The 18,529-nt window shown below is 34.6% G+C and overlaps 1 protein-coding gene and 1 long non-coding RNA gene across 2 annotated transcripts; one reads left to right on the plus strand and one right to left on the minus strand.

Annotated features, from left to right (window-relative positions):
* Window positions 1-372: 372 nt before the first annotated feature.
* LOC121219415 (uncharacterized) lies at window positions 373-2,140 on the minus strand. Its single transcript, XR_005916137.1, has 2 exons — window positions 1,718-2,140; window positions 373-1,451 (listed from the first exon to the last, which is right to left on the minus strand). It is a non-coding gene; the product is annotated as an uncharacterized lncRNA (long non-coding RNA).
* Window positions 2,141-16,312: 14,172 nt separating this feature from the next.
* On the plus strand, window positions 16,313-17,014 carry LOC107956036 (uncharacterized). Its single transcript, XM_016891791.1, has 2 exons — window positions 16,313-16,657; window positions 16,715-17,014. The coding sequence occupies exons 1-2, from the start codon at window positions 16,313-16,315 to the stop codon at window positions 17,012-17,014; spliced, it is 645 nt and encodes a 214-aa protein (XP_016747280.1).
* Window positions 17,015-18,529: the final 1,515 nt, after the last annotated feature.

Below are 18,529 nucleotides of genomic sequence, written 5' to 3' on the forward strand. Positions count from 1 at the left end.
GTTAATTTTTTAGTGTTTAATTCGGGTTCTAGGGTTGATTTGATGAAAGTTAATTGATAATATTATTAAGTTTGAATTTTTCATGATTTTGTTAATAGAATAAAATTAATGTTAATTTTGAATTTGTTTAATTTTGTGTATAATTTGTCAAATACAATTTATAGGTGTGATTTAATTCAGAGTTTAAGGTTTATTTGATGAAATTTATTTATTAATATTATTAGCTAATTATGAATTTTCATCAAATCAACTCTAATACTCGCATTAAACACTAAAAAAATAATATTGTTATCTTCAAAAACTAAAATATTCAACTTTTGTCAAATACATGTACCACATTAAACCAAAAAATATATACATAAATACCATATTAAAAAAAATCAAATTCAGGTAATTATGCATTAACCCCAGAAAAAGAAGAATCGAAGCTTCCATGTAACAAGCAGTAGGCAATCATTCAATTACCCAATAATTCAAATCATAAATAAATATGAAGGATAATTGTAATATCCAATTTTAGCCCGAGCCCAAAACAATAAATGAATACCAAATTTATATAAATAAAAATTACAAATAATCCAGCCCAATACCGATAGCCCAATACCTAGCCTAAGGGCTAGTTCTTTATCACTTTTAAAAAGTGCTTTTAAAAAATGTTGTGAAAAAGTGCTTTTTAGAAGTGATTTTGAAAAGTTTAATTTAAAATTTGAGTGTTTAGCATTGCTGTCAAAAAATACTTTTAGAAATAAAATGTCCATTTTAGACATGTTATTATCAAATAACAAATATATATTTAAATAATATTTAAATTAGTTAATATTATTATATTTTAGTAATAATATAAAAAATATCATAACTTGTTAATATTTTAATATATGAAATATAAATTGTAAATATTTTTAAGCAATAAATATTAATTATTTATAAAATTTAATTAGAATATATAAACTATATTTTAAATATTTAAATATAACCATTAAATATTTGTAATTAGTATTTTAAAAAATATTTTTTTTATTTTTAATTAATGATTTTAATACAATTGTAATTAAGCACCAAGAAAAAAAAAATACTATGTTATTGGTAGGGTGAAAAAGTAATTAAGCACCAAAAGTGCTTTTGGGAGAGGAAAGCTAAAATTTTTAACTTCTCATTTTCAACTCCTTTTCAAAAGTGCTTTTGAAAAGCACTTCTGAAAAGTTAAAAATTTCAGCCAAAAGCAGCTTGTTCTTCACAGCTTTTCTTTCAAAAGTGTTTTTGGAGTCAAAAATACTTTTTTTAAGCGAACGGGCCCTAAAACACAAAACAAGACACAGAAACCCTAGCTTCCCTTCCTCGGTGCTGTAGCAACTGCCCCATCGCCCCCACGTTGCTGCTCCCACGCACAGTAGCCTCGCATGCACTCCGCACGCCGCGCACGTCTTCTCTCCAGTGCACCTGCCATGAAAAAACTGCAAGCACGATAGAATAACAGAAAAATAAAAATGATAAAAGGGGTTTCTTTTTTGTAAAGGGAGGTTTTTTGTCTGTTTTTTTGGCCATAAAAAGGCCGTTCCAAATATGTAAAGGGGGTTACGCATATTGAAAAGAAACAAAAAAAATTCAATTCGAAAAAAATCAAAATCGGAAAGGTGTTTTTCCCTTTTTCTTCTGTATTTTTCTTTTTATATTTTTAATTGTATAAAAAAAAAAGAAGTAGTTAAAAGACGTGGCTTACTTGGTGTTGTCCTCTCCATCGCAATTGGAGACTGAGGCGACGATGGAAGCTGAAGGGTGACCCTGTTGGAGAGCGGCGGCCTAGGGTTTATTTTTAAAGAAAACCTAGCAGAGGAAAGGGAACAAATGTTTTAAAATATAGGCTGCTAGTGTTTTTTCAGAAATTATTTTTTGTTTAAATTCCATCACAAAACGGTGCCGTACAAGCCAGGACTGCGCGTGTCGTGGGTTATTTATGAATTTGGTCCTCCTAATTTGTTCCATTGTTTTAATTCGGCTTTTTATTTTCTGAATTTGCCCCGCCTGTTTCCAATTTTATTGTTTTAATCCCTTTAAAACGCAGCATTTCGAAAGGCAGAGGAATATTTCCTATTCTAATCCCCCACGTTAGTTGCGCTTTGTAATTTGGTCTTTTCTCCTTACTTATTTTAGATTTCTCCCCTGAATTACTGCTTTAATGCCAGTTTAGTCTTTTGTTTGTTATTATTGCTATAAATTATTAGTTTATTATTATTACCATGATTATTATTGGTATTATTATTATTAGTTTGTATATTTACTTATTTCTATATATATACATTATTTTATTTTGTTTTATACTGATATTTTAATTTTTTTTCTTATCTAATGCACTAGTATATATTTTATGATCCAATATTATCTATACATTTTTTAATGAGTTTATTTTTTTTACAATACATTTTTCTTAAAATTTTTATTTATATATATACTTTTGTGCTTTAAAAATTAATAATATTTTTATATATAATTTTATTATATATATATAATTTGTATTAAGTTTTTATTATTTTTATATGTACCTAATATATCATCAATTTTATATTTACGTTTTTTACTTATTTCACATATAAATTGTTTCGTTTAAAACTTTGCTTTATTATATATTTGATTTATATCAACCTTTTATACACACTATTATACATATTTTATTATAAGAAATTTTCCAATTCATATGTGATATTTATTTAAATGTATATATTATTTCATGTGTTTTGGTTTTCTTCTTATACAATACTCATTTTAAAATTCATTTAAATGTTATTTCATATATATCTCAAATTCTATTTTTATGTTATTTCAAATCTTCCCATTAGTTATTACCTTTTTTTAATTTTTTTTATATATGTAATTTTGGGAATATACCTTGATAATTTCAATTTTTTTTCCATCATTTTTTCTAGCTATTTTAAATTAGTTTCGTTGTATTAGTAATAGACTTTTAGATCATTGGTTTTTAAAAGTTAGCGCTAATATTTATATGTATGTGTGATTATGGCTATTATGTACATTATATTATTTGTTTGTATTGATAGATTATTCGAGTTCATTTGCATGTATTTTAGGCTTAGGAGTTGTTCTTTGGCATTATACGGGTTATTCCATTGCATTTTATTTATCAAAAGGATTACATTTCATTTAAATATTGAAATTGTTTTATTCAAAAATTTTCAAAATAAAGCAATACTCGATATCTTAGATTCTCAAAGAGGATTGTGCCCTAACTTACTGGGCTTCAATGTTCTTCATTGAATTTAAGTAACCAAGTGTACTCTTTCCAATTCCGGCATAAAAATTTTAAACCAAAGCTTATCTCGGGAATTTGAAATGTTATGTCCTAACTTACTGGATACGATATTTTGTTATCTCGAGACGAAGTTTTTTAATTCGCGTGTTGTCATCAAAACTTCAAAGAATCGTACCCTAACTTACTGGGTTTCGATTTCTTCATTGAAGCAAGATGACCAAATCTTATAGGTTTTGAAATAATGAATTTCAATAAAAATTTTTGAAAAGGGGAATTGCTTTCTAATCCTTTTATCGATATTCGACCTTAAGACATTAAATAATCAATTAGGTACCAATTTTGGGCGTATCGAGGGTGCTAATCCTTCCTCGTGCGTAACCGACTCCCGAACCCATTGTTTTAATTCGTAGACCAAATTTATTTTTTTAGGTGATCCGATCACACCTTAATAAAGGATCGGTGGCGACTCCATTTTCGTTTCAAAGTCGACTCCCAATTTTTTTTTCAAAAAAATGGTTTCGATAATAATATTATTATAAAGTTAGGAAAATTATTTGGTGTTGTGTTAGTGGAGTTTAAAAATTTCACTAAATAGAATGAATTAGTGTCATATGTTTTGAGAAAATATTAAAAATAAATTAAAACAAATATGTGTCATACACTAAATCTTATTTATGGAGTCAAAAAAGCTCCAATGACAATGAACAAAATACCATCCTATAAAGTTAATCTTCATACAAACACTTTTAAAATGTCCCACTCAGTTACTAGCCACACCATCACAATACAATAGAATAGAGGGCTTTACTTAGACCAAAGTTTTGGGTTACTGCGTAATCTTCAATATCTGATTTAGTGGGCTGATCATTTCATGTTTTTGATTATTGTCCATTTAAAAAGTGCTTAGTAAACATCAGTATATGGTTTTTTTTACTCGTAATTTTAAGACTCTTTACATTAAGAATAGATTGTCAGGTTGCATTCGGATGTTGCAACGGCATCAGGCTGCTACCTCGCCTTTTTCTCTAGTTCGGGATATTAAGCAATTTTGTGCTCGAACTATGCAGGTGGAAATTCGCCATATACCTCGGGAAGCAAATCAGATAGCGAATATGATGGCTAAGTTAGCCGGAAACGGACAGCATGAGTTGCTTGTTTATAATTCGGCGCCGCTGGCGGTGTTGCATTTGTTGGGGTCTCCAAGGTCTGATTCTGATTCTAGTAGATAATTGATGTTTTCATAGGGCCTGTACCCTCTCTTCCATTAAAAAATAAAAAAAAACTAATACATCTTTCGACACTAACTTGAATGATCTAAATAGAGATAAATAATCTGAGTTAAGTTTTTAAACGCTTGGATTAGAACATTACCCTTGAATATATTTTGGATTGATATTTAATTATGGTCGAATTTTGTTCTTGAGCAAATATCTCAGTCCACCAAACGATTTTAACCTTTTAAACTTATCTTTGTGAGGAAAAAAAAAGGAATCTTTTTCGAATTCCATATTCGGAGAAGATCAATAGTTGTAGTGCTCGTGTATTATCGCAAGGGTAAGGAAGTTTTATAAAGTTTATTTTATAGGTCATCCTTATTTATTTTGTTTTATTTTTTACTCCCAATTACTTTTTGTATGGAGTTGGAAGGTGTTATCAATTATTTTTTGTGGCAAAAAGCTCATAGTAGGCGAGGGATTCATTAGTGCAAATGGTCGGATATTTGGAAGTTGAAAGAAAATGGTGGCATGAGTTTTTACGATTTGGGTAAATTCAATATTGCCCTCTTAGCCAAACAGCGATGGAGATTAATGTCAAATCTGTAGATGTTGGTAGCTTGTGTTTCAATGTCTAAGTATTACTCATCTAGTGATTTTCTTAATTCATAGTTAGGTATTTACCCCTTTTATACTTGGAAAAGTATTTGGAAGTCAAAGGCTTTGTTGGAATTGGGGCTCCATTGGAAGATAGAATCGGGGCAAAATATCTCCATTTGGATGGACAACTGGCTTCCAGGATCGACTGATTGCAAAATATGAGGTACGGAGGTTAGTGGTAGTATTTCCATGGTGTTTTTGATCTTATTGATCATGAAAATAGGATTTGGAAAGCATATATCATCAATTACCTGCTTAGTAATATTGATGCGGAGAGAATTCTGAGTGTTCCACTTGCAAGATCAGTTCAGAATGATATGTTGATCTGGGAGGTTAAAAATATTGACGAATATACTGTGCATAGTGGTGACAAGCTCCTACTCGACATTTCTATGCCCCCTAATGACTCTACTGAATACAAATCTCTTTACAAAAAATTATGGCGGATAAAAGTTCCTAGCAAAATTAAAATTACAAATTAGAGGTTCTTTCAAAATTTTGTGCTCACTTTTGAGAACTTGTACAATAAGAGGATTGCAGTTTCACCAATTTGCCCATGTTGTAGGATAGGTCAAGAATCAACGTTACATGCTATATTTGAATGTGAAATAGCCAGACGGGTATGACAAGTTTTGGGAATTTCTTGGCCTACATTGAACAATACAGACAAATTTAGGGATCTAATGGTCCATATTTTTAATAATGCTCATGATGAAGTTTGGTGTACAATTGTGGTAACTGTTTGGAGCATATGGTATTCTCGTAACAATTTGTTTCTTGAGAATCGATGAATTATGGTTACTGATATTTTAAGTAGAATAAAGTCTTTTGTAAGGGAATTAAAAATGCTAGATGGTAACATACCTTCCCAATCTTGTCGGTTGCATAGGCGTTGGTCTCCCCCCTCAACTTCGTTTGATAAAGTTAGCTTTGACGTGGGATTTAAAGACAATTTAAAACAATCAAGATCATGTATCGTTATTGGGAACAGTGATGGTTTAATATTAAGGTCAACAACATTGGTGAACAAGAACATACCTGAAGCTTTTTCAACTAAAGTCCTCACTTGCGTATAGGCCATTCAGCTCGCTGAAGACATGGGTTTCCAATCGATGGAGATTGAAGGAGATGCACACATGATTATTAGGAGACTCATAGATGCCCAGACGGACCGATCAAATATCGGCACTTATATTATTGATGGGAAGCAAGTTGTGGCTTGTTTTGGTGCTTTTCGGTTCAGATTTTGCAGCAAGAACATCAACCTTGTGGCGCATCAGCAGGCCACCAAAGGCTTCGATTTCAACGAGATTGGGTGGAGGAGCTACGAGAAATCGCCTAGGTTGCGGCAAGAAACGATCGATAGTGGGTTGTAGTTCTTGAGGTGATCATCTCTTTTCAATTAAGGCCACTTTTTATTAAAAAAAACAATAATGTACAATTATATTTGATTCCTCTAAATGTTTTGAATTAAATCTTAGTTAAAAGATTAATTCAATGCAATAGATTTTGTAATATGTTTAATTTTATATTTTATTGCTTTTAGCTTAATTATTTACATTTTTATTTAATCAAATGAATATATTTACATTAGTTATTTTATTAGCAATATTTTTCATTCTTTGCTCATAATGAAAAATAAAACAAACTATAATAATATTTACAACAAATTGGAAATTACTTATTTCACTTCTTCTAAATTAATGTAATATTATGTTTTTATTTTATAATATTAAACAATTTTGTGAATATTTAAATTATTTTATTAATTTTGTTATAATTTCTTAGAAATCAAAACTTTAATACTTATAATTTTTTTTATATATTTAACCAAACATACATTCTAAAATTTTGATAGAGAAATGCAAGATCTAGACAAATAAACAAAAAAAAAAAGAATTTAAGTGATGGAATAAATATTTCAAAAGAAAAAGAAAATAGAAAAGAAAGAAAGGGCTTAGAGCTGTATTAATCGACCACAAAATAGAATTGAATAAATCCCAAATCGAATGATTCAAATTTGGAAAAAAAAGAGAGTAAATTAATATTAAAGTAAAATTTGAACAATATAAAATAAAAAAGAATTAAACAAAAAATAAATAAAATTGTCTTATGATGCTTGCACCCAAAAACACCAATGATCAGATAAATCTTTCGTATGAAACCTCCAAGAGAAGGACTTTTAGAAAGATCAGTAATCGAGCTTTGAAGGTTGGAAAGTAGCAAGTATTAAAAGGAAACCAAGAGTTGAAGCATTCAATCCCTTAAAACACTTATTGCATCTCACACCCTAAAATATATTTTATTCCATGAATAAAAAATTGGCTGAAAATACAAGTAATTAAAGTGAATAATAATCTAAATTAACTCCTAAGTAAATATTTCACATATCACTTAAAAACCAATAAAAAAGGAATACAAATACCACCTATGACTTGTTCCAACCAATGAAGTTCAAGATAAATAGATTAATTATAACATAGTTATGATTTATAAGAGATTAAAAACTAATAAAAATTAAATAATCTTGGTCGATTTCTATCAAACGGCACCTCAAACTCTTCTAATGTTTTCGTCACTAAGTAACAATCTATGGTAAATCACATGTGTTTTACTTAGCCAAAATTCTCATGCTATTTTAGGCTTCCATTTGCCCGCGGGTTGATTTTCCATAATATCTCTCAATGGCCTATAAAAAAAACATAAGTCCATTAAGCATACTTAGAATTTTTACCTTCAAAATTGCTATAATAAAGTAAAAGTTTCTAAAAAACAAAATAATAAAATATATGATAAAATTACTAAAATACAAAAAAAAGGGAAAATTCCAAAAATGAAAAGTTTACCAAAAATGACAATTTCCTAAAATGAAAAGTTATCAAGAATAATCAAATACATCCAACAAATTTCTTTCTTGTATATTTTGACCTCACAACCGGAAAAGGTTAAAAATAAAATTTTGGATGAAAATATTAAACTTCGATTTCATTTTTGATGCGTTTTGCTTCTAGTGATTGGACCGCTAGATAAAACAAACTTTTGAGAAATCACTCGTTGAATTCCTACTATTCTTTATCAATTTTTAAATTTGGAAAAAAACAATTGTAAGACTTTTATATATTATTGATAATTTAAAAATTATATAAGATTTAAATATGACACTTTTTTATGAAATTGTTCGCTAAACAAGCAAGAACAATTTTTTCTTGCATACCCTAGTTTGGCCCATCTGACATTTAAAAATATTTTAATTAAAATTAAAAAATAGATCCAACTTTATTTAAATTTTTAGTGAAATTATTTAGACTGAGCAATCAATTAAATTATACAAATACTATAACTTAACAACTTATTTTTGTTTAAATATTTAGATACAGAATGGATATATATCGGTTCTACAATATTGTTTAACTTTTCTCTTAATTTGGTCTCACTAAATAAAATCTCTAGCCTTGCCTCTCGTTGGAGAGAGTTCAGATCAAGATTTATTACACCTTCACAGAAATTATTATTCAAGCCATTTTCCCAAGAAAGTGGCATGACTATATATAATCACTACACCAAAACAGGCTTTTAGCTGCGTTTCTAGTGGCGTTTTGATAACAAATGCCGCTCAAGATCAATCATTAGCGGCGCTTTATGGAAAACGCCGCTGAAAAATAAGCATTAGTGGTGTTTTCTATAAAGTACCGCAAAAAACCTCAGCCCAACAACGTCGTTTTCCGTGCATTCGGGGATTTAGCGGCGTTTTTTATGAAGCGCCGCTAAAGCTTAGGGATTTAGCGGCGTTTTTAAGAATGCGCCGCAAAGAAACCTAAGCCCAATGGTGCCGTTTTCTGAGCATTCGGTGACTTAGCGGCGTTTTTGAAATATAATAGGGCCATAGTTTTTTGTGTTCAAACATAATTCCATTCATGCATTCCAACAACAACAATGTTATAGGAAGTTCTTAAGTTCATTTGGGATATAGTTGGCCAAGTTGAGGGGTAAAAGCCATTAATTGTTCTCTTTGCTATCTAATCTACCATCTTATTTCGGTGAATCTAGGGGTTGGCAGGGACCCGGGTCCCCTAAAATGGAAAATTTTCCATTTAAGTCCTTTAAGATTTTTAAAATTTTAAATTAGTAAAGGTAAGATTTCATGTTAGCCCCCTAAAAATGATAAAAAATTGATTTGATTTTTTTAAAAATTATAAAGATATAGACTATTAAAATTGTGAAATTGCATTTTTGCTATCGTAAAAAATTACAATTTAATTCCAATCCTCTTAAACAAATTTTCTGGCTTTTCCCCTAATTGTGTTCGCGTATGGATGCATGCATGCTACTATATACAAGGCAATGTAGAGTGTTGAAATTTTGTTAAGTTAAATTTGATGAAAGCTTGGCTGAATCTTGTGATGGGCGTTCTTCTTCAATTATTGGTGACTTCGCTGGTGGAGATACCACTAGAGACGTATGTCTGGTTGTCGTTCAAAGCTTGCAGCTATAGGTGCTTCCAATGACGACACAAGTTGGACCTGGCACGTGGATATGGGAATTAAATGGCTTTTTTTTAACAATATAGATTTTTTTTGGTGAATAAAGAAGAATTACAAAAAAACTAGAAAGTAACACGAGGAGAGTCAACATATAACTGTAAGCCTTCCTCTCTATTAAATGCCAACTTAGTAATTTGATCAGCTTCCATATTATCTTCTCTAGGAACATAATCAATGGAATAGAATGCTTCATTCCGTAAGAGATAAGTAATGCGCCTTATTAAAACAAAATTTGACCCTTTCAAAAAAGCTTCTTTAATGTCCCCAATAACTTTCATATTATCGGTTTTAATCGGTAATATGTCATGAAAACTTCCTTGTGCCAATGTCACACCATCAAGAATGCCTCATAATTCAGCTTCATAAACAGAACAGATCCCCACTCCGTGATTAAAACCAAGGATCCAATCACCATTTTGGTCTCTCAAAACTCCACCCGCCAAAGCGGATCTTGTATTAACTTTAACAACTCCATCAGACCTAATGCAAATCTATTTTCCTGTTCCCACAAAGTCTTCCCTTGAAGTATGTCTACCAATTCTCTCTCTTACGAATAGAACCGTAATGTTTAGCCCAACTGTAAGCGCCTTTGATAATCCCCTCTATACTCCATGACACTCCTTGAAAGGTATGGATATTTCGATTTTTCCAAATTCGCTAAGCGAAAAGGCAAAAAAAAAAAAGGCTAAACAACCTCCCCCTAATCAATAATAATTTAGCTCTCCAGACTCAAGCCACTCTTGCAAATTACCTAAAAAGAAAGCAATTAATTTATTGGAAGGAATGATTCGGTACTATACCTTCTTTACTGAGTTGCAATCCCTTATAGTGTGAAGCACATCTTCAACTCCATGACCACAAATTGTGCATCTTGCATCATTACTAACACCACGCCTAAGCCTTTCTACTTGAGTAAGCAGCCTCTATTTGAGGACCAACCAAAGGAAAATCCGGACCCTTTGAGGTCCCTCAACCTTCCAAGGCAATTTCCAAACCTCCTCCAAAGGATTCCACAAACACTCCTTAACCTTAAGATAAGCGCTTTTAATAGATAAACATCTTGATGAGGTTCTTTTCCAAACGGTTCTATCCGGAACTGCTGAAGGATATTGAGGAGGGAAATAATATGCGATTTCAAACCATGTAAAACTGCACTATCTTTAAGGTTAAATATTATTATTAATTGAATAAAAAACATGTAAAGTACAAAACATATATATTACTTGAATTTATTCTGTTTATCTATCAGCACCTTGGTTTATTACATAACCCCCTATCATTTACTATTCCCGAAACAACATAATATCAAATACAACCCCATTAACTACTTGCTAACTTCATCTCTACATGTTATTAATTTCTTTGCCTGACTCAAAATTCAGGGTTTCTAAAGTGCAAAGCATAAAGGTGAATTGACTCGGAACGACCATAGTTGCACAATGTTATCAACCTCAAGTGGTTGTTTTTCACTATAGAATTCTAAAAAGTTGTAATGACGTACATTGAACTATTGCCCATAACCTCAAGTGCAAAGCATAAAGGTGAATTGACTCAGAACGACCATAGCTGCGCAATGTTATCAACCTCAAGTGGTTTTTCACTATAGAATTCTAAGAAGTTGTAATGACGTACATTGAACTATTGCCCATAACCCACTTATTAAAGTTGATTTCAATTTCCTCCATTGATGGTTCCTACGAATGAGCTTTAATGGCATCTTTTTTAATCTTCAAATGCTTAACCTCAGATTCGTTGAGGAACTCATGGGATTTGAGCTATGAAAACGGTATCAAGAATTGACTTGCTTGAGGGTTTACGTTGGAGAAGAATAGTTTCTTTTGGATCTTTTGGATCACCAAAACACAATTCGATCCACCCACAACGATATGTTGTTTCAAGCTTTGGGGCAACAAAGGCGGTCGATAAGAAATAGTGGGCCTTTTGTTCTTGTTATTCTCTTCCTTGAATTTATGCTTCCTTTTCAATCCTTTCTTCTTTTGAATGGAGCCTAAACACCAAAAACCAAGACTTATGTTTCTAACTTTTCTGATTTTGAAGCTTCGTTGTTGTGATTTCTCTTGATCGACTATCGTAACCTCTAACAAATAATTGAAAGCACTCCATTTAGGATCGATGTTTGTGTCCTTGAAATCTTTAAACCGAAGGAATTCCATCATCTTTTTTTCTTAGATAATCAAGCAACTGATATGCTACAAGTATAAAAAGAGTTGAGTTTGGTGAAAAGTATGGATTAATCCTACAAAAATATGAATATATATAGAGAGTGTGAGCTTCTTTACTTCCAAGTTAAGTAACTCAAACGATATCTTTGAAAGGTATATAATCACCAACAGTAACTAAACCTCTCTCTTTTCATATTTCGATTTTCCCCGACAGATTCCCTGTTTGAATTTTTTTCCTTTCTCTAAATCTTTCAAAGAGCATATTGAAATTTGTTACGAGTCAAAATGTTAGCAGGAAGAAAATAATTAATTAGCTTTAGTAAAACGGGGAGTTTTGGGGTGAATTAGTGGAACGGTGCATTTTTTTAGCAACTGAATTGTGCCACGTTAGTTGTTTGTTATTTCTCTTCAATATCTGCATGTACTGCATGGGTTTTTACGGTTATCAAAAAATTTGAAGAAATTTCAGTCTCTTCTCTCTTTCTCTGGGTTTCTTTCTTCTCTGTTTTCTTTCGTGGCAAATTTTCCAGGTTCTATCAAAGGTATCAGAGCTTCAGCGACTCCTTCTATGGCGGGTGACGGCGTATCCACTCGATTACAGAAAGAAGTTGGAGGTCTACAGCAGGAAATTTCCAAAATGCATGAGGAAATGGCTCACCTAGAAACGAAGATGGAAAATCGGTTTAAGGAGTTCAAAAAGGAATTTTGAGGCGACCTATAAACTCTGTTGAGTCAATACTTTGGGCCACCTCCGACGAGTCCACCGGTTGTAGGAACAACTGATAAAGGGAAAGGTGTTTTAGGGGCTCCTCTGGGGTTTCCTCCCAAAGATTTCATCCCACCTCAGGTACAGCCAGATCCATATTTGGCAGAAGGAGGCAGTGTGCATTTTAGTGAGCAACAACTTGTTTCGGGAGTTTTGGGAAAGAGTAACAAGTTAGAATGTCCAAAGTTCAATGGGTCAGATTTTAGGGGATGGTGGATCAAGCTGGAACAGTTTTTTGAAGCCGATGGAACTCCTGACGATAACAAAGTTCAAATGGTTATGTTGAACTTGGAGGGGCGTGCTTTAGAGTGGCACCATTTTTATTCGCAGAGGAACGGGGGATTACATATGTTGTCTTGGCCGGCATATTTGAAAAGTTTGCAAGATCGATTTGGGTTTGGACAGTTTGGGAATCCGATGAGAGAGTTGGTCCATTTGAAACAGTTAGGGACGGTGGAACATTATCAGGATCTATTCGTGGGAGTATTGAATCAGTTGCATCTCCCTGAGCCCTATGCACTTAGCATTTTTATCAGCAACCTGAAGCCCGAAATAGGTCACTATTTGGATTTGTTTGAACCTTCTACTTTGTTGGAAGCATTCCAGCTGGCTAGGAAAATAGAGGTGCTTATTTCTGGAAAGGGGGTAACAGTGATGGGGACGAGTACTCCTAAATCTTTTCCAACCACGACGACTGCCTCAAGGTATTCTTCTTCGCCTGCAAGATCTATTTTTAATGCACCTCTAACTAGATCTGGGTCGGGTGTACAATCTGTCAATCATATACCATCTAGTAGACCGGGGTTCAAAACTATTTCACCTGCATTGATGGCTGAGAGAAAACAAAAGGGTCTTTGTTTTTGGTGTGCAGCAAAATATCATGCGGGCCATAAATGTATGAAATCCCAACTGTATCAGTTTTTATTGGAACCTTCTTCAGATAGTGAAGCTGAGGAATTTCAGGAGTGCCCCAAGAGGTTAGATGAAACTGCTGCTGACGAAGAGGACTCTAAAGCTCCTGTTGTATCGTTGCATGCGTTGACAGGTCTTCAAGGACACAACACGATGCGAGTAGCGGCCCATTTGGGGTCATGTTGGGCTATTATTTTGGTCGATTCGGGGAGTACTCATAATTTTATTGACGCAAAATTGGTCCATCGACTAGCTATTCCTGTGTTAAGTCACGAGCAACTTAAAGTGTCAGTAGCGAATGGTAACTGTTTGTTCATTAGGGGGCTTTGTAAAGGAGTTCAACGGGAAGTGCAGGAGAGTGTGTTCAAGACTGATTTCATGGTTTTAGCACTTAAGGGGTGTGACATGGTCTTGGGGGTACAATGGTTACTGTCTTTGGGAGATATCATGTGGAATTTTAATTCCTTGACCATGCAATTCCACCTCGATGGTCGGTCCTGCATTATTCAAGGGATTGTTCCTGGTTCCTTGGCAGAGAGTAATGGTGATTCGAAATGTTTCGCTTCTTTGGGCCAGTCGTTGGGACCCTTTACTGCTGTTTTGAGTTCGCCTGAACAATTACAGCTTGCATCCTTAGGGGTTGGGAAGCAGGAGGACCAACTAAATAAAATGCTAGTCAAATTTGATGATATTTTTCAGGTTCCAAAAGGGTTACCACCAAAAAGGGTGCATGACCATAAAATTCCTTTAAGAGATGAAGGGACAGTGGTCAAGATCTGACCCTATCATTATCCAGTTTTTCAAAAAACTGAGATGGAGAAGTTAATTCAGGAAATGCTCAACGCTGGAGTGATCCGTGACAGCACCAGTTCTTTTGCTTCGCCGATCGTCATGGTTAAGAAAAAAGATGGAAGTTGGCGATTATGCGTGGACTATCGTCAATCAAATCAGCAAACAATCAAAGACAAGTTTCCTATTCCTATTATTGAGAAGCTGCTTGATGAGCTAGGGGAAGCTACGGTTTTTTCTAAGTTGGATTTGAGGTCGGGATACCATCAAATCCGCATGTGGGAACCTGATGTGCACAAGACCGCGTTCCGGACACATGAAGGGCATTATGAGTTCCTCGTGATGCCTTTTGGCCTCACGAATGCCCCCTCCAGCTTCCAAGCTTTTATGAACTCCATTTTTAAGCCATGGTTACGGAGGTTCGTCCTAGTTTTCTTTGACGACATCTTAGTATATTCAACTTCATGGCAGGAGCACTTACATCATTTGAGAGCTATTTTTCTCATTCTCCGAGAGCAACAATTGTATGCCAAGAAATCAAAATGTAGTTTTGGTTCTTCTCAAATACATTATTTGGGACACATTTTACAGAAGGGTACTGTTTTCATGAACCCTGCCAAGATTGAGTGCATATCTTCCTGGCCAATTCCAAAGTCAGTTAAGGAGTTGCGTAGTTTCCTCGGTCTCACAGGCTACTATAGGAGGTTCATTCGAGGGTATGGTGTGATTGTAAGGCCCTTAACTGATTTACTGAAGAAGAATGGATGGGTTTGGTCAGAACAAGCTACAGAGGCTTTTCAAACCCTTAAGAATGCTCTCTGTTCAGCTCCAGTACTGGCACTTCCAAACTTTCAATTTTAATTCACAGTGGATACGGATGCAAGCGGATTTGGAGTTGGGGCGGTATTACAGCAACAAGGTCAGCCTCTTGCTTTCTTTAGCAAGGCACTAAGGGTGCGTCATCAGGCCCTGTCGATTTACGAAAAGGAAATGCTGGCGGTTTTGCTCGCTATTCGGAAGTGGCATTCATATTTGATAGGGCAACATTTCACAATTCGTACGGATCACCAGAGCTTGAGGTTCTTGTCTGATCAAGTAGCGATTACACCGTTTCAACAGCGTTGGGTGGCGAAAATGTTGGGCTATGACTTTGACGTGGTATATAAGCGGGGAATAAATAATAGAGTTGCGGACGCTCTCTCTCGACAACCTCAATTAGAAGCTGGTCAGCATTTTTAGCTTACAGCTAGCTCTGTGATTTCAAGTCTCCTTGAACGAGTACAACAATCTTATGCAGGGGACAATAGATTAACGAAGATCATTCAGAAGATTCAACAATGTCCAGGTCAGGATCGAAAACATTCTTGGGATAGTCGGTTCTTGTTTAGGAGAGGAAAGATTGTAGTTGGACAGGTTCCTTCCCTGCGACATGAATTGTTTTCTCATTTTCACGACAGCACTATGGGTGGTCACTCCGGAGTTCATGTTACTAAGAAGCGACTTTCTAGTGTCATGTATTGGAAGGGTCTCACCACCAACATTAAGAAATAGATTTGGGAATGTGTTGTTTGTCAAAGGTGTAAAGGGGAAACAGTAGCTTCTCCTGGGTTGCTACAATCGTTACCTGTTCCTAATCGTGCTCGGTCGGTAATTAGCATGGATTTCATCGATGGACTGCCCACTTCCAACAAAAAGAACTCTATTCTCGTGGTGGTTGATCACCTTACCAATACGGCCATTTTCTAGCTTTATCCCATCCATATACGGCTAAGGATGTTGCTAATGAGTATATGGTGCATATCTACAAACTCCATGGTATGCCCGAGTCTATTATCTCGGACAGAGACAAAGTTTTTGTCAGTCATTTTTGGCAAGCACTTTTCAGACATTCGGGGACTCGACTCCTTCTCTCTACGGCCTACCACCCCCAAACCGACGGTCAGACGGAAGTCTGAAACCGGTGTCTTGAAAATTACTTACGTTGCATGTCGGGGGAAACACCTACTCAATGGTCCTATTGGCTGCCACTTGCGGAATGGTGGTACAATTCGTCATTCCATTCTTCTATCCAGCTCACCCCGTACGAAGCCTTGTACGATCAAACCCCACCTACACATGTGCCTTATTTGGTGGGGGCAACCTCGGTAGCCGTGGTAGATCGCAGTCTACAAGCTAGGGAGGCCGCACGAAAGTTGCTTCATTCCTGTCTCAAAAGGGCTCAAACCCGTATGAAACATTATGCAGACAAACATCGTTCGGAAAGAAACTTCCGTATTGGTGATTTAGTCTACCTAAGATTGCAACCCTATAGACAGCAGTCTCTTCGAAGGGTTATTAATTAGAAATTGTCTCCCAAGTACTATGGTCCTTTTTCGGTTATTGGGAAGGTGGGAGCTGTAGCTTATACTCTCCGATTGCCACCAGACTCGCGGATTCATCCTACTTTTAATGTTTCTCAACTTAAGAAGCACGTTGGCGCGGCTCCTACGCAAGCTGAATTGCCTATGGTGGATGATCAAGGTGTCTTACCAAAAGAACCAGTTCGCATTTTAGACAGAAGGATGGTCAAAAGAGGTAATTCTGCAGCAACAGAAGTGTTAGTTGAGTGGGTCAACTCTTTTTCAGAGGATGCAACGTGGGAACCACTTCCGATAATCCAGGCCAAATTTCCTTGGATTCTTCCTTGAGGTCAAGGAAATTATTGTGGGAGGGACATGTTGTTACGAGTCAAAATGTTAGCAGGAAGAAAATAATTAATTAGCTTTAGTAAAACGGGGAGTTTTGGGGTGAATTAGTGGAACGGTGCGTTTTTGTAGCAACTGAATTGTGCCACGTTAGTTGTTTGTTATTTCTCTTCAATATCTGCATGTACTGCATGGGTTTTTACGGTTATCAAAAAATTTGAAGAAATTTCAGTCTCTTCTCTCTTTCTCTGGGTTTCTTTCTTCTCTGTTTTCTTTCGTGGCAAATTTTCCAGGTTCTATCAAAATTTCCCGGGTATCTATTGTATATAAACTTCAAGAAAATCGGAACCATATATATATATTTGTAATTCTTAGTTTGGATTTCCTGTTTGGTTCTGATTCTGTCAATCTCCGTAGAAAAATTGAGTTTGTCAGGTTTCTGGATACATATTTGCAGGTTTTTGGGAAAATGGGTTAAAGCATTCTCCAGTGGTTCTTTTGATTGTAATAGTTTCTTGGATTTGTGTTGAGAAATACCTGAATCAGACATTGTATTTCTATTTTCTTTCTTAAAACCAATCGTAAAGTTTTTTTTTTTTTGGATAAAATGTTTTCCATATTTTCGGTGGGTGATGCAACTTGTAAGAGGTGAAGTGGGAACAAAATTTAAGCTTTTTAAAAGAGGTTTACTTGATCTTAAATCTAACTCTATTCAAGTTAGAACATGAGGGTGAATTCTCAGATCCTTATATGTCAACTTGGCTGCATCATTCCCAGCGTGTATAATGACATTGCCGATAGTTTGGAGAAACCTATTGTGTGTCAAGAATCAGCAGCCTTTCCTTGACCTGTGGCCAATTGTAGCAACCTTTACTTGGCTCTGAGTGTGGTAACTTCTTGTTTCAAATTGGTGCTTATTTCTCCTTGTAGTTGCTATTATTCGTTTTCAATGTTGGTGTTTCTCGGATTTCTGTTGAACTATCAATCAATGACTGTCACTGGAGTCCCACAATACTCCCCCATTACTTGCAGGGATTGATTTGGCTTTAGCAGTTCCATCGCATGATGTATTCGAATGCGGCTGAGCATTAGGGCTATTAGGATTGTTCTATGGATAAGGATTTGATTTGAATTAATTCAAATCCTATTTCTATTTAAATTCAATAATCCTATTTGGATTAATTTAATATTTTTCAAAAAACAAAAAATCTAACTCTACACGAACTGTTCGGCTCTCATGTCTATATATTTATACTTCCACCCTAATAGCTATATGATTATGTAAAACAAAAATGAAGCTTCTTAGTTCTAAAGATTTCAAGAACATAAGGATTGAACAGGAATGGACAATTATAGATGTGAGAGTCGAGTAAGAAAAAATGCAAGAGCGAATCTTCATGAAGGAGAAGAAGAATAGCCGATTGAAAAGGAAACGCCGCACCCAAGAAAAAAAAACAAGAACAAGAGACCCATTACCTCTTATCCACCTAAGCCACTGTTGCTTGAAGGCTTGAAATG

This window comes from Gossypium hirsutum, chromosome D07 (assembly GCF_007990345.1).
Source record: "Gossypium hirsutum isolate 1008001.06 chromosome D07, Gossypium_hirsutum_v2.1, whole genome shotgun sequence".
Lineage (NCBI taxonomy): Eukaryota > Viridiplantae > Streptophyta > Magnoliopsida > Malvales > Malvaceae > Gossypium > Gossypium hirsutum.

Bases quoted from the DNA above. Each gene is read 5' to 3' on its own strand.
- LOC107956036 (XM_016891791.1), top strand. From the start codon at position 16,313: ATGTCGGGGGAAACACCTACTCAATGGTCCTATTGGCTGCCACTTGCG. The intron at 16,658-16,714 runs GTTATTAATTAG...GTTATTGGGAAG, and splicing joins GACAGCAGTCTCTTCGAAGG to GTGGGAGCTGTAGCTTATAC.